The sequence below is a fragment of the Nanorana parkeri genome, unplaced genomic scaffold (assembly GCF_000935625.1).
Source record: "Nanorana parkeri isolate BGI_ZX_2015 unplaced genomic scaffold, ASM93562v1 scaffold56, whole genome shotgun sequence".
NCBI lineage: Eukaryota > Metazoa > Chordata > Amphibia > Anura > Dicroglossidae > Nanorana > Nanorana parkeri.
In genome coordinates, this window is record NW_017306324.1 from 818,511 (window position 1) to 833,296 (window position 14,786).

The window sequence follows — 14,786 nt, forward strand, 5'->3', positions numbered from 1 at the left end:
GGGGGGGGGCGCATTAACCTGTGCACTGCCTGGGCGACTGACACCGGCCAAAAACTTGAGGTATTTTTGGCCAAGAGATTCAATCACTGCATGCAATAATTAGGCAGTTTAAAGTAAATCTTTTCTTGGGCCATTTAGGGCACAGTAAAGGGGTCGCTTAACTGCCCCCCTTCCCGTGCACGCTCACCGTTTCCTCATGTCACCAGGAGTTTCAAAAAAAATATAAGAGAAAAATACCCAGCACTTCCAGGTATGAGCGAGCATGTAGCTTACTCTCCCTCTCCCATGTGACAGTAATGGTGCCTGGTCATTGGCTCAGCACTATCACATGGGCCCAGGAAGGAGTCCACAGCACAGTGTAAGCTCTGACAAGTCAGTTTGGAGCTTTCACAAGGCTCTTTCCTTGGTCGTGGTGGCTAAATAAAGCAGAAACATGTGGCCAGGAGAAATGGTGTGCGAGCTTGTGTTAAATCAGAAACAGTCTGTAGTGTAATTTGGACTAATTTACAAGCAAATTATACATTATTACGGTCTGTTATCCCCATCCTTCAAAGGCTTTCCGTTCATGCGATATTGCTGGTATTTTTCACAGTGACATCACTACTGCGTGAGAATTTCATTGCAGATTCTTGGTATTCTGATGCGCCAAGACGAGTAGAGCACTGATGCCGGGATGACATCATAGATCTGTGGCACAGGTGCTCGCCAGTCTATGTTCATTGGCTCTTCGGGTCCGTGCATGCAAGTGGGAATTGGCAGATTACATCAGTGAAGGGCGGAAAGGGAAAATAAACAATGACATACATTCAAGATGGTGCCAGCTTCAGGAACAGCAGGGGCACATCGGCCAACAACCACCACCAAAGTGTGTGCTGAAAAACAAGGTCTATACAGTAATGATCAATCATTTGACGAACCACGAAAATGGTGGCGGCAGACTTTACTTTTGCTTCAAGTGACCCTTTTACTTAGTCCTGCACAGGCAAAGGAACCTGTCACTCAGATGGCCACGATTGGGATGAATCATTCAAAAGGTTTCCATATATCCCGGAAAGTGTGAAGGTAAGATTTCCACAAATGCGTCTCCGTATTTTGCTCTGCCCACACAGAAGCTCTGCATACATCACCCATAGCAAGCATGTAGAAAATGGAGTAGGGCTACACAGCCACAGCAAAGTCCCCACAAATTAAACCATAATGGTTTGGTCAATTTATTTTTACAAAGAGGTAACACAGGGTAATTCCATGCCATTTACTTTGCAGGGTTTCTACTAAGGAAGCTCGGGACCGGCAGTTCACTTATTGATTGCCTCTGTGTAACTAGAAATCAGAGGGGGCTCAATATGCTAGCAGAGATGTGTGGTCCCCCCTCCGACTCATTCAGCTGTGTACATTGTGTATAAACCTCAACAGCAAAGGATTTAATTGCACAGCCTACTCACAGCATAGCAGTAAAGCAAAACCTAGACTTGCGGCCACTAGTGTGCCCCCTGCTGGCTTTAAGTGGTACATATGAAAAATTAAATACAATATTTCCTGGCACCTTACTAAAACAAAAACAATTACAGATGGGCACCAAGACACAGCTATGTTATATTCTATTATTGAGCACCTAATGGTGCTCAACATGCTTCTCCCTACTGCAAGCCTCTCTGTAGGAGAATTACAGCAATGCATTGTGGGATGCAAAGCTGGAAGCGGCCGTTTATACATTGAAGCAAATGGCATGTTCTCTTGATGAATTAATAAACTGCTTTAAGATAACTTAATTTTTGTCTGAACAGTTATTAAAATGTATGAAATCGACGTTTATTTTAAATTTAAATATGTAAAATCTCAGCATTGCCTGCAGAGACTAGCAAGACCACCCAATCCAAACAAATCAGTCTCTACTAGGAGAGAGCAGAAAATGGTGTCACCCATCTCTGAAATGTACTTCGAATTGTCTGCTACCCGTTATTCACAGTCACAACAAGGCTCAAAGATGATCTGCAGAAAGTAGATTCTCTGGTTTTGAGATGGTCACCTGCTGGCATCATGTGGTAAATACTAAATAGCACTATTTGACCGAAAGTCACTCTTCCAAATGGTTGAGTTCAGGTGTTTCCAGTGCAGGGTGCTGTTAAAGCTACAGCAAGCAAAGACATTCGACAACTGATCACTTCGAACCTTGGCCATAACTTGAAGGTTCTTCTCTGTTCCAGCATGACTGTGCACCTATGGACAAAGCCAACACCATAAAGATATGGTTTGACCAGTATGGCATGGAGGAACCCAAGTGTCCTGCACAAAGCCGTGACCTATGGGATGAAATGGAATGCCAGTGTCGAACCAGGTCGACCACACGATTCCCCAGAGACACACTTTAAAATCTTGCGGAAAGCCTTCCCAGAAGAGTAGAATAGCAACGCCATATGCAATGCCCGGGAAGGGCAAGGCCATATGCAATGCCCGGGAAGGGCAAGGCCATATGCAATGCACGGGAAGGGCAACGCCATATGCAATGCCCGGGAAGGGCAACCCCATATGCAATGCCCGGGAAGGGCAACCCCATATGCAATGCCCGGGAAGGGCAACCCCATATGCAATGCCCGGGAAGGGCAACCCCATATGCAATGCCCGGGAAGGGCAACCCCATATGCAATGCCCGGGAAGGGCAACCCCATATGCAATGCCCGGGAAGGGCAACCCCATATGCAATGCCCGGGAAGGGCAACGCCATATGCAATGCCCGGGAAGGGCAACCCCATATGCAATGCCCGGGAAGGGCAACGCCATATGCAATGCCCGGGAAGGGCAACGCCATATTAATGCCCATGGTTTTAGAATGGCATGTCCAACAAGCTCATATAGCTGGGAAAATATTTGTCCACAAACTTTTTGAACATCAGTGTCACTTCTGATTTAGAAATTAAGAATCACCTCCATGAGTGCGAGTTCTCTCTCATGTACCTACAATAAAAATCAGTACTGTTAGTCCATGAGCAACTTTTACAGCTGCAGAATGGACAGCTTCAAGACTATAGATAACAAATGCATGCTTGATGAGCAAAAATCGGTTATCTCCTTGCAGCCGACATGCATAAAAGAGCTCATTTTTAAATAAAATGTGTTAGAAAAAGGTGAAGCGGGGCTCTAGAAAAAGCTCAAAATGTCAAAGCAGGCCAGCGTCCCCTGACCCATTTCCATAGCAACCTGGCTTTGGCAGCAAAGCTGTGTGAGGTCGGCCATGTTTACAGTCTGGGTCGTCGGGCTGAAGACACTTTGCAGATTAAAACTTGCCGCCTAGTCTCCAGACGAGGTTGCCTGAGGTGCGGTGGCGAAGGATTTTTCTGCGCCGTCTCTCCAGTTACTTAATCCTTGAACTGAACGGAGCGCAGTGTTGTGTGTAGAGCAGTGTGACCACACAGACACAGCGTACATTGTCTGAGCGTCACTGCAGACAGCCATGCTCTCATCTCACATTTCAATAACCAGTTTATGCCCCAGAAAAATCAAGCTCGGACATTTATAGAACACACACATTAAAAGAAACATCTACTACAAAAGGTAGGCTTCAGTCATGAATATTTGTTTTTAATCTAAACAAGAGACCTCTCACTTGTGGTATTCAAATACTGGGCCTGGCTACCCCACTAACTTAATCTTTATTTCTTGCCTTACATACCCCTATAACCCGATACACCACTGAAGACTCCTACAATCATATGCAAATACTGAGTTTCTGAAAAAGTCAACATAGTAGAGGAATAGACACCCCCTATGAGAGCCCTCGGGCTTGCGATTCGCACAAGCACTGAATTTGAGGGAGTGTACACATGCAGCCCAAACCCAAATGTTATTTTCTTAAACCCCAGGGCTCCAGCTGTAGGTTGGACGGGAACGTTAGGTGTAGGTGGTGTATAATAATTTTAAACATTATGAATCAAACAGATTTACATTTAAGAGAACCTGTCACTAAGGAAAACTGCTGCAGGTATAAAGTTCAAGCACCTAGAGGTGCCTGTACGTACCTGTCCCAAGCATTCCCATCCCAGCCAATACCAACCCATTCTGATGCTCTGACACTTTAAAACTTGCCTCTAAACCCTGTCCACACATTCCTACTAGCCCCTTACTATGATGGGTGGCCTCAATGGCCAACAGGAATGCTAAGGAAGTAGAAAGTCAAGATGTGCCAAAGCATTGCCTGTCAGAAGGGCTTGAGATTCAGCAGCTACAGGAAGGCCGAGGAGGATCCTCGATGACTACAGCTAACCTTTATAGCAGTCCACCACCCCCCTTTACTCTCAGCAACAGGGTCTCCAAGAATGCAGCTTGTGCACATCTGTTTTAGAGAAAATGCACATTTCTTCTGGAACAAAATGTACTCACACGTATGCAGACAGCACACAAGATACAGAAACTAAAAGTCGAGTTTGTTATTGGGAATTCTGAGCTGCTGCTTAAAGCAAGTATTAAAGAGGACAGAACGGTCAATTTCCCTCTGATGTTCGTAGTAGGAGCGTTTTGTATTCATGCATATTTTAATGTAAAATGAAGTTCTATATTTATCACCTTGCGTGTTTATGCAGTCCTAATAAATGCTGCCAAGCCCTGCTGCCAGGCAGGACAAATGAAAATCATTCTTACGCAGTATTTTTCTGCAATCCAAATTTACATTACACTCTATGGGACCTCAGATGCCGCTGTATGGAGGTCCGACTCCATACAAAGAAAAACAGACTAGCTTAAGACTGCATCATGTATATTGTATATCATTTTTGACATTGTCCACATTTCTAATTAAAGTGACACTAAGCTAAAGGCATTCAATCATAAAAATGCATTCAAGTACGCTAACCATTACCAAAAATGTATCTTATTTGTGTATCACTCGGCTGTAGATCCTCAAATCATCTCTGACTTGGTGCTGACACTGTTCTTCCTTCTGGAGGGGGGGCTACTTTTTTTCCCCATGGTCCTTGTGTGTCTTATAAAGTAGTCACCGCTCCAAGCGCGCTCCTGTTATGGACTACATTTTCACTACAAATTGGTAAGCTAAAACATGAGATTGTAGTCCATCACGGGAGTGAGCTTGGAGCGGTGACTACTTTACAACACACACAGGAACCATGGGAAACAAAGTAGCCCCCCTCCAGAAGGAAGGACAGTGTCGGCACCAATGCAGAGATGATTTGAGGATCTACAGCCGAGTGATACACAAAGATGCATTGAGGGGAATTTATCAAAACTGGAGCAGCTGTGCGTTTCAACCAATCAGGTTCTCCCTTCAGTTTGTTCAATTGAGATTTGAAAATGAAAAAGAGAAGCCGATTGGTTGCCATGCACAGCTGCTCTAGTTTTGATAAATTCCCTTCATTGTTGTTAATAGTTAAGGTACTTGAATGCATGTTTAAGATGTAACCCGAGTTTAGCATCACTTTATGCTGATCTAATTATTCTGGCATGTGTTTATAATTGAAGGCAACGTATGCTTATGAATATATCCTCAGTTTATATGGGTAATTTTTAGGGATGCACCGATACCAGTAGCGATATCGGTGCCAATACCGTGTATTTAGGCCAGTACTCTTACTCGCCCAAATGCTCCAATGCCTAGCACGAGTACTTCCTGTATCAGAAAGCGGCTCCATGCTCTCTCGTCACTTGTGATGAGAGCGCATGGAGCCGACTTCCCGGCCAATCAGGAAGCCGGGCAGAGTGTAATAACGCGCTGGCTTCATCTCATGACGAGGGAGCATGGAGCTGGCCTCCCGGCCAATCAGAAAGTAGAGCGTTGCGTCATTACATGGCGCCCGGCTTCCTGATTGGCCGGCCAGACGGCTCCGGCTGGGTACCGGAGGAAGGCCGGGTTCTGGCTGGACATACCAAGGTAAGAGGGGGCAGACTTTCTTCTTAATCGGGAAGCCGGGTGGTGAGTCATTACACGCCACCTGGCTTCCTGAATGGGACTTCCATTACTCAGTAATTGGTATCGGCGAGTACCGAAAAAAAATTATCAGTACTCGGTACCAAAATACCGGTATCGGTGCATCCCTAGTATTTTTTGTTTGCCATACAGTTCTACTCTACACCAAGTTTTCAGAGGACCGATATTGTAAAACCTAGCTCCAAGAAAAAAAAAAAAAATCCCTAATTAACTATAACAGTGGGGCTATCACTGCACTGCATGGGTTACCTGCTCTTTTTTTTGTCTAGGGAAGCCGTGTTACTTACCTGATTCCTGCAGGCTCCAAGACCGGCGCTCACAGCCTTTTCCCCCTATTCAATTCGGCGGTCAAAGGCCTGCTGACATCATCACGGCTAATGCAGGGCCCAAAGCCCTACATTATAAGTGAGGACACCAAGGGACAGTCCACAAGTTAGAGCAGAGGGTGGAGAGGTGAGCACAGACAACTGGGGGAGCAGGAATCAGGTAAGTAAACATCTTCACAATACCCCTTGACTTAGAGAACTATGGGGTCAATGTTTTTCTGGTATACCGAGACGCTGCAGCGGATCCCGACATCGATGTCGAGATCCGCCCAGCTGCGTGAGTGATTTGCGGCTGCCCGAGCAGTTTCGGATTCTAGGACGGGAGCGCACAGCGAAGACAGGGGTAAGTTTAAACTGCTTTTGCCTATATCTCCTGCTTGCTGCAGGGGATATATGCAAAAAAAACACGGAGGGATTAGAACACGCTGGTCATCTTAACCTGCGTGGGAAGACTATCACTACTTTGACTTCATACGCACACTCGCATGTCAACCGTGAAACAAAACATCCGACACACTCTCGAATTACAAGCCTGAATGCAACGTTCCCGCCAAACACCGCCGACTGATAAAAGACGAGGACAGTCGAAGTTTTCTTCCTTCACTACAAAGGAGGCAAATATTTGAGCAGCACGTTATGCAGGTTGTAACCAACGAGTCTCAGGGCAGAGACCGAACAAGAATGCCAGGCATGTGATGACAGAGCCCGGAGCACGCTAATGGGACGCAGCAAGCGTCTCATCTGAAGCAATGAGAATCCAGAAAACGTTAAAGAGAAATTGTCAAGGAAAATAAAAACAAACAAAAAAGTGACTCACCGTTCAGAGCTTCAGTGTTTTTTTTCTCCGCTTCCGGCGCTTTCTGCTTTGTGGCCTAAAAACAAACACATAAAATGGCCTTTGTTGAGCCATGAGGTGTTTTGTCCTTGAAGGAAAGACAGTTCTAGAGGATGTCCTTCATGTAGGACAGAAAATTCTGTTTGTCAGGAGGACTGAACCACCAGGATGTGTGTTCCATTATCTTATAATCTTTTACCAACAATTTGTTTTCTTCTTTGTAATACGGTGTGCCGCAACGACCAAACATTTCAGGACGGGCTCAATAAAAGGCCACGCCATATGGCAGCATTAGGTCCACTTTACACGATCCTAAATCAGGCGTTCAGGCCTGATTGAGGCTGAAACACACTGGATCGCATCGTGGCCGGCTCACTTCGTGTTGGGAGGGGGCGCGGCGGTGCATTGAACTCAATGGCACCAGAGCCACGCCCTCCGGCCACAGTGCGATCAGCCGATCAGCCCCACGGGAACATCAATGCCTGCGTTCCTGTCTGGTGCGAAAAAAATAGTGCTTGCAGCAATTTTTCTGACCGGACGGGAACCAGGGCATTGATATGCCACACGCTCCCGTGTGGCCAATCGCACTGCGGCTAGAGAGCGTGGCTGCGGTGCCATTGAGTTCAATGCACCGCCACGCCCCCTTCCGCCCCAACGCAAAGTGAGCCGGCTGCAATGCGATCCAGTGTGTTCCGGCCCCAATCGGGCCGGAACGCACTGAGGATGGTGTGAACTGGCCCTTAAAGAGCCCTTGTTCACTGACCATTCATGTCAACAACAATCTTCCCATAAGATTATATATTTAAAGGTGAACTATAGAGAGTGAAATATACTCATCCTCATAGTTAGAGCTGACGTGCGACTGAGGGCTTGTTCAAACCTTGTCCAGACCAGAAATTTTTTTTTTGTGCCTGCACTTTAAATCCATCCCAATATATTCATATGGTATTTCTGGGCTCTGTTCACACCAGTGTAGTCCATTAGGGTGGGGGGGAACGCTGCATGCACTATTTTTTTCTGGTCTGGAACACACCAACACGCCTGGAAATGCATTGAAAATGCATTACAATGCATGCAAACGCACTGGACTGCACCTGAAAGCCCATTTTAAACTAAAAAAAACAAACACAGAATGCGTCAAAACTGCACCGCGTTGGGCGGATCTAAATGAAGATCTGTTCCGGACATGGTGGGAATAAGCCCTGAAGCTGTCACACGTCGGCTCTATTGATTGGGAAATCTGCAATCACAAACTGCTGATCGCTCAGTTCACAATCTTCTCCCTGCAGAGAGCGGTGACATATAAACTCCGCTCCCTGCAGGGATTCCCCCCCTCCTCTACGTTCCTCCAGTGCTGACTGGGAGGACCAGACAGGAGAGGAGGTGGGCACAGCTGTCAATCAGGCAGTGGGGTGGTCCTGACAATATTGTCAGGATCTTTCCCAGCTGCAGCGTAGCTCTGCACTGTCAGCAATTAGCGTGTAATAGCCCCCTACATGCGGAGTTTAGAACGTCCTCCTGTGACCCTATAAAGAACTATAGCCAAAAAAGATTGTGCCATAGTTCTCTACTAACATATTTTATGTATGTTATGTACCTGTAAAAGCCTCCCATGTGTAGACCTCCAAAAGCCCCGAGACTGCTGCTGGGTGCTACCATCTTGGATGTGATGTCAGCAGCCTGCTTCTCTGCTCCCTTGGCAGCTACAGAAAAGGTCATGTAGGTAGCCGGGGGGAGCGCAGAGATACTGGACCAATCAGTCTGCGCTGTGGGATTACCCAGGAAGGAGATGTGCGGCCCAGCGGTGTAAACAGGCGCCGCGATTCACAGGAAGGCTGCCGAAGTGCCCAGCAAGCGCGGGACCATAGACAGCCACTTCAGTTTAAAAATGTAATCGCCGGTATCAGCATTTACTGGTAGTATCGGGGATTTTTTTGCGAGAACTTGTGAAAATGCCCAGTATCAGCACCGATACCGAGATCAGTGCATCCCTACTTCACCGCCAACAGATTAAAGAAATACATGATGCTTCCGAGTATGAGGGAGCATGTGACAATGCTGGACCAACCATAGCCCTTTGTGATGTGAACTATGACTCCGGTGACTGTTTGCATACACAGGGCTTTGCTTTTACTCCTGGAGGCTGAATATGGGAGCAAAGGGGCTGCAAATATTTGGGTCTGTGGAGTTCTTCAATAAAAAAAACAAACCAAAAAAACCCCATCTTCGCAACATTCCACAGTATTGGAAAATTTATAAAAAGTAGAGTATCGGGGTAGCGTGCCTTTGATGCAGTGAATTCCAAGCAGTGTTGTCAGAACCGGCCCAGTTCTCCCTGTTGGAACTACAAAACACCTCCACCTCGCCATAACCAAAATGGGAAGGTGTTCGTGAGTCTACAAAGTTGCCCTAAGGCAGGACTGACCACACTGTCTGGAATTACACTGCAGCAAAGGCACAGTGTTGTCAGCTAAAAAAATAACTAAATATTAGAAGCTCAATTGAATTCTTACAAAACATGTGGAAGTGTGCATGTATTGCAGAAATGTACTGAATATATTTAGTAATTTGGACAGACATACACCATTTCAAAGATGGCAATTTACCAGTGGCACTATATGACCACTAGGTGGCGCTGTCATCCTGGAGTCAGCCTGAGGCTTCATTACAGCTCTCACTGAAATACTAGCATCCACCAAGATGCCACTAAGATGCCATTACTAACTACCTATTGTTGCCTAAAATCACTAGCCAATGTTAAGTGTGCAATAAAAATACAGAATGGTTTGATACCCAAAGGATATTTAAGCAATCTTACGCTAAACTCGCCCCTAAAGAACGGCGGAATATGTGTGCTTATCGATTACAAAAACTACTCCTGTGCACACGGGAAGCCCCCAAAAGGCAACCATTTGGTGCCAGGTCTTTGAGGTGGATGTGGTAAAACTACATTTTACAGACATATTCACTCTATGGTGCTTGGGTAAAGTGCAACAAGGCACATTACATACGTTGGTCCAATCCGTGTACTCTGAATGCGCCCTAACGCAACTTGTGGGCAGGCATAGGTGGCAGCACAATGCACAGCAACAAAAATGGTGCATGCCACATGTTGACCCACAACGCACGTCCGTTGGAAAGGTACACTCCCATTGAGAATAACCTGTACAGTATCAAATCAACTCAATGCAATGTACATGTGGTAGTAAAGCTAGCAGTAATGCGAACGGGCCCTAAAGTGTATGAAGAGAGGGAGAGGGAAAGGGTTAACCCCCCCCCCCCCCTTACTTGGCAGCACAGAGTATTTTGCCCCAGAGAGAGATGCGTTGAGAGAGCACTGAAGAGGTAAAAGTGGGTTGTGTGGCAGTTTGGCTTCAGAAAGGGACTGTGATTTTACCTTTTACTTAGTAGTTCTACCCCTAAAAGGTAACCTCCAGTACTTAAAATAATCACCCCACACACACTGCAAGGGTTAAATGCTTGCCAAGTCTAGGGGTAGAAGAATAAGCTGTAATACTTGCCTTATTCCTCACTGCCCTGGCAGCCGACACTTTCCTGTTCTCTCCGACGCTCCAGGTTGTGGGCGAGTCCTTACAGTACACATGTACAATAGAGTACTGCTGGTCCTGCATTGTACATTGATAACATCAAAGTGCAACCCCTGGACAGAGCCCCTAAGAGAAGCAGCTTTGGGGGACTGGCTGCCAGAGCGAGGCATAAGGTACGCACGTATTACAGCTTATTCCTCTACCCCTAGACTTCTTACAAGCATAATTTTTTTCTGCTGCCTGGAGTGGAGCTTTAAAAGCCTGCCCCCGAGGATATAGTTAACGTTAGTGGGTAAGGAGCTAAATCAGGAGGCAGCGACATCAAGAAACTCCTTTTCCTCCAAAAAGAGCAGACAGCCTGTCTCCCCTGAAGGCAAGTACAAGGATCGTACTGGTTCTTCTGCTAGATTAGCGTGCATCAACGTGACCTTCACGAGAGGGGTCACACACACACATGACCAGTTAACACTGCTGGTAAACAACATACCTTGGGTTTCTTCTCAAGATCGGCTTCTGTCTTGGGGCCAAGCAAGTGCAAAACCTACGGGGACGAAATGGAGGAGAGAGTCAAAGGTCAGCAGAAAGAGGACAAAAGGCGATGGTGAGAAATCAGAAGGGAATGTACCTTTGCCAAAATTAGCAAATGACCTCAAACCATCCAGAGTTTCCAAGTGGCAGAGGCACGCAAGGGGCTCATTTCCTCCTAAAGAGCACCTGTCCCCTGCACAAGCAAACTCTGTTCTGAAGACTATAAAACTCTCAAGATTATGAATTATATTGCAAGTTACTAAAAGGGCCAGCTTACAAACACCACTGGGAGCTCAGCCTTCTAGACAATAGATGACCCTTTAAAAGGGTCAGTTAACCTTTGTAAAAAAGAAATTATATATCTATATTTTAATATATATATATATATATATTAGGGCTGCAACAACTAATCGACATAATCGATTATAATCGAAAGAAAGTGCTGTCCTCGTACAGAGCTTTGAGCACGAGCGGTGCGCTCTCTCCCCTGTTGCAGTCGGCGAGTTTAGCAGCAGGGACAGGAGAGAGTGCAATGTGCATGCTTGGGGCTCTGAGCAAGAACGGCGCTCACTCCTGTGATGTTAGGGGCAAGCATCCAAGGCCTGGTTAGTCTTGGCAGCATGACAGAGCTATGAAAAAAAATATTAGGGGTTTTTCAGGCAGGCTTCAGTGGGGGCACAAATGGCCTACAGCAGGGGTCGGCAAACTCTGTCCCTCTAGCCATTACAAGACTATGACATCCACAGTAACGACTCCCAGAGGCAGATGAACGATGGGATTTGCAGTTTCGCCATAGCTGGAGGGCCGAAGTTTGCCTTCCCATGGCCTACAGGTATGGTAGATGAATTAACAAATATACCTACTGGAGCTACTTGAAGCAGACTTGTACCCATATCTTTAAAATAACAAACAATCACACACCTTTAGAAATGTTTAGTAATGACAATCTACACACATACTCTAGATAATTGCCGGCTTTGTATTCTTTGCATTCCTCTTTTCTTCCCCAGTCTTCGGACAGGGTGCAAGTTTACCAAGGGCAGATTACCAGCTCTCCTTTTACTTCCTGGATTTCTGGCACATGTGACTAGACATGTGACCATGCACATCATATCAGGGGGAGGAAAATACCTTTCCCTGAGATCTCGTGTGATTACAGATGAGATTTCCCAGCAACGCTCTGCTGATGAGGCAATCCCCAGTGTGCATTGCTTTGGCATTTGCACTTTCACAGCAGGAAGTGAATGCTCTGCAAGTGTAAGCATTTCAAAAATCACAGCATTTTACACCAATGCATGTCTATGCATTGGAAGAATTTGATTTTTGAGTGTAAAAGGTCTGCTTTAAGTGCGTAGGCTATTTGTATTATTATAAGAAACATAAGGTGAACACTTTCATTTTTATGCAATTTCAGTAATGAATGGTGTTACTGTTGCTGAAAGAATCAGTTGATTTTGCCCATACAGTTCCACTTTAACATTGAATGCTTTGAAAGACATGTTTTTAGGTACAACTTACATACAAGGTGATTCATGAACAGCAGGCGTTAGTATAAACCTAGAGCAAGCAAATCATATCAAATATAAAATCAATTACCTGCATGTCCACCTCGTTCTTGATGATTTTTCCATCTGCCCACTTCAGTTTGTTCCTCGCTTCCCCTGCATAAGTGTGGGAAAACAGAATTCATGCTGAACGCTCAAACACTGTGCCGCCTGCCATTTTGAATGCTAAACCAAGACCTATGTGACTTGGTCTGTTCACAGGGGAACCTAGATTTCATGCAAACTGGTATCTGAAGGAACAATCATTCTGGTTGGCCACAGAGGCAAGTACTGGATACACAAATAACTGCATCCTGTTGCTATTAACAAGAACTGCCCTTCTCTCTCCTACACAAATTTATAATAAAGTGTTAACATTGAACTCTGGGATAAACAAATATTGTATGAATACAAGACACATGCTTATTCTTAGTGGATTCTTGGTGTGGTTTGTGAATTTATCCTAGATCTGAGCAGTAATCCAGTGTGAAGCTTGGAGTTTCCTGTAATAAAGACCCGTCACTGTTGCGCTCTCTCTCCTTGTGCAGGGTGACTGGTCTTGTCTCCTCCCCCTCCTGTAATAAAGACTGCACACTGCTGCTCCCTCTCCTTGTGCAGGGTGACTGGTCTCGTCTCTACCCCCCTCTTGTAAAAAAGACCGGTCACTGCTGCTCTCTCTCCTTGTGCATGGTGGCTGGTCTCGTCTCCGCCCCCTCCTGTAATAAAGACCGCTCACTGCTGCTCTCTCTCCTTGTGCAGGGTCTTGTCTCCGCCCCGATCTATACTTTACTGCAGGTAACCTGCTGGGCCCTTCCCACAGCTCTGCTCTCTGTACATATTTCAATGAAAGTTTTCGTGCATGTGACCTTGTCCTAAGCCACCAATCACTTTGGTGGCCTGAACTCTGTCACTTAAGGGAAAAAGGTAATTAACCTAATTTAGGCTTTGACACAGAGCTTACACCAGGTTTCTGTGGTGAATTGGGTGGCAAGGGACTGCAGGAAAGAATAGGGGTGACTTATCAGGAGAACCTGTCCTTCGCCCTGGAATGTTTTTATACAAAGTTGTTAACTATGCGGATGAAATTTACGGTTTTCATTCACAATGCTCATATATGCAGCCACTGGATGTTACAGCACCACAGCCATGACATGGAGCAGAAACTTACCCATCAACAAGCCCATGTTAAAACGATATCTCTCCTCCAAAAGCTGCTCTTTGTACTTCTGGATGACAGCTTCGACCTGGAACAAACACAAGCAATTGTAAGCAATAATTATAATTGGGAGATACTGGAGGTCACATTGATTTAGTGGATGAAGAGGTACAAGAGAGTACATTTGGCATGGGCAGCACCCTTGTTATCCACCCTAAACTAATTACTATTGGGTAGTTGTAAAACACAAAGGCATAAGCAAGTTATATGAATGAACTTTGTTTTTGACCGGTTCACTGCAAGTTCAGGTGTAATTACATGATCCATAATATCAAACCCAGAAAATGCATTACATCACTTGGGCTCTGACTTCAGCTTGATGCCAACAGTACAATGCTTGTACTATTCTATTAATATAGGGGCCATGTGACTTCCACCTTTGATGCAGCGCTCAGGGCTTCTGGCCAATGGCCAAGTCTGAGCACTGTCACATGACTGAGGGGTCAAGTCACTGTTCCGCCTAGGCTCCAACACCAGGTATTTTGCTGGTGGCTGCACCATTGGCAAGGAAGCGTTGGAGAGACAAGTACAGGTGGGTCAAGCTGGGCCTTTTACACAGCCACTGTGACTTTTCTAGCGACATTGTCTCTTTGGATTGAACCTGTTGCTTTGGCATGCATATGCAAAGCACAGGTTCGCTTTCAAAATACGGGGAGCTGCCATTGCTTATCGTTTCCTGAAGACGATAGTCACGCTGGCTTCCACACTTGTAAGTCACAAGCTCAGAACAAGCATGCTGTAAGGGCCGATTCACACCACAAAGTCTGCGTACCAAGCATTCGGCCTCTGAAACTCAAGCCGGCCGGCTCACTGCGTTCAGGGCGGTGCATTGAAGTCAATGACACCGCAGCCACCCC

At 45.9% G+C, this 14,786-nt stretch overlaps 1 protein-coding gene across 1 annotated transcript in view; it reads right to left on the reverse strand.

Annotated features, from left to right (window-relative positions):
• QARS (glutaminyl-tRNA synthetase) overlaps positions 1-14,786 on the reverse strand; it is a 78,325-nt gene that overhangs the window by 42,684 nt on the left and 20,855 nt on the right. Inside the window, exons 4-7 of the mRNA XM_018576127.1 lie at positions 13,882-13,957; positions 12,766-12,830; positions 11,129-11,182; positions 7,076-7,130 (exon numbers count right to left, since the gene is read on the reverse strand). Of these exons, the coding sequence (XP_018431629.1) occupies positions 7,076-7,130; positions 11,129-11,182; positions 12,766-12,830; positions 13,882-13,957 (250 nt within the window). The remainder of the gene's footprint in view (positions 1-7,075; positions 7,131-11,128; positions 11,183-12,765; positions 12,831-13,881; positions 13,958-14,786) is intronic.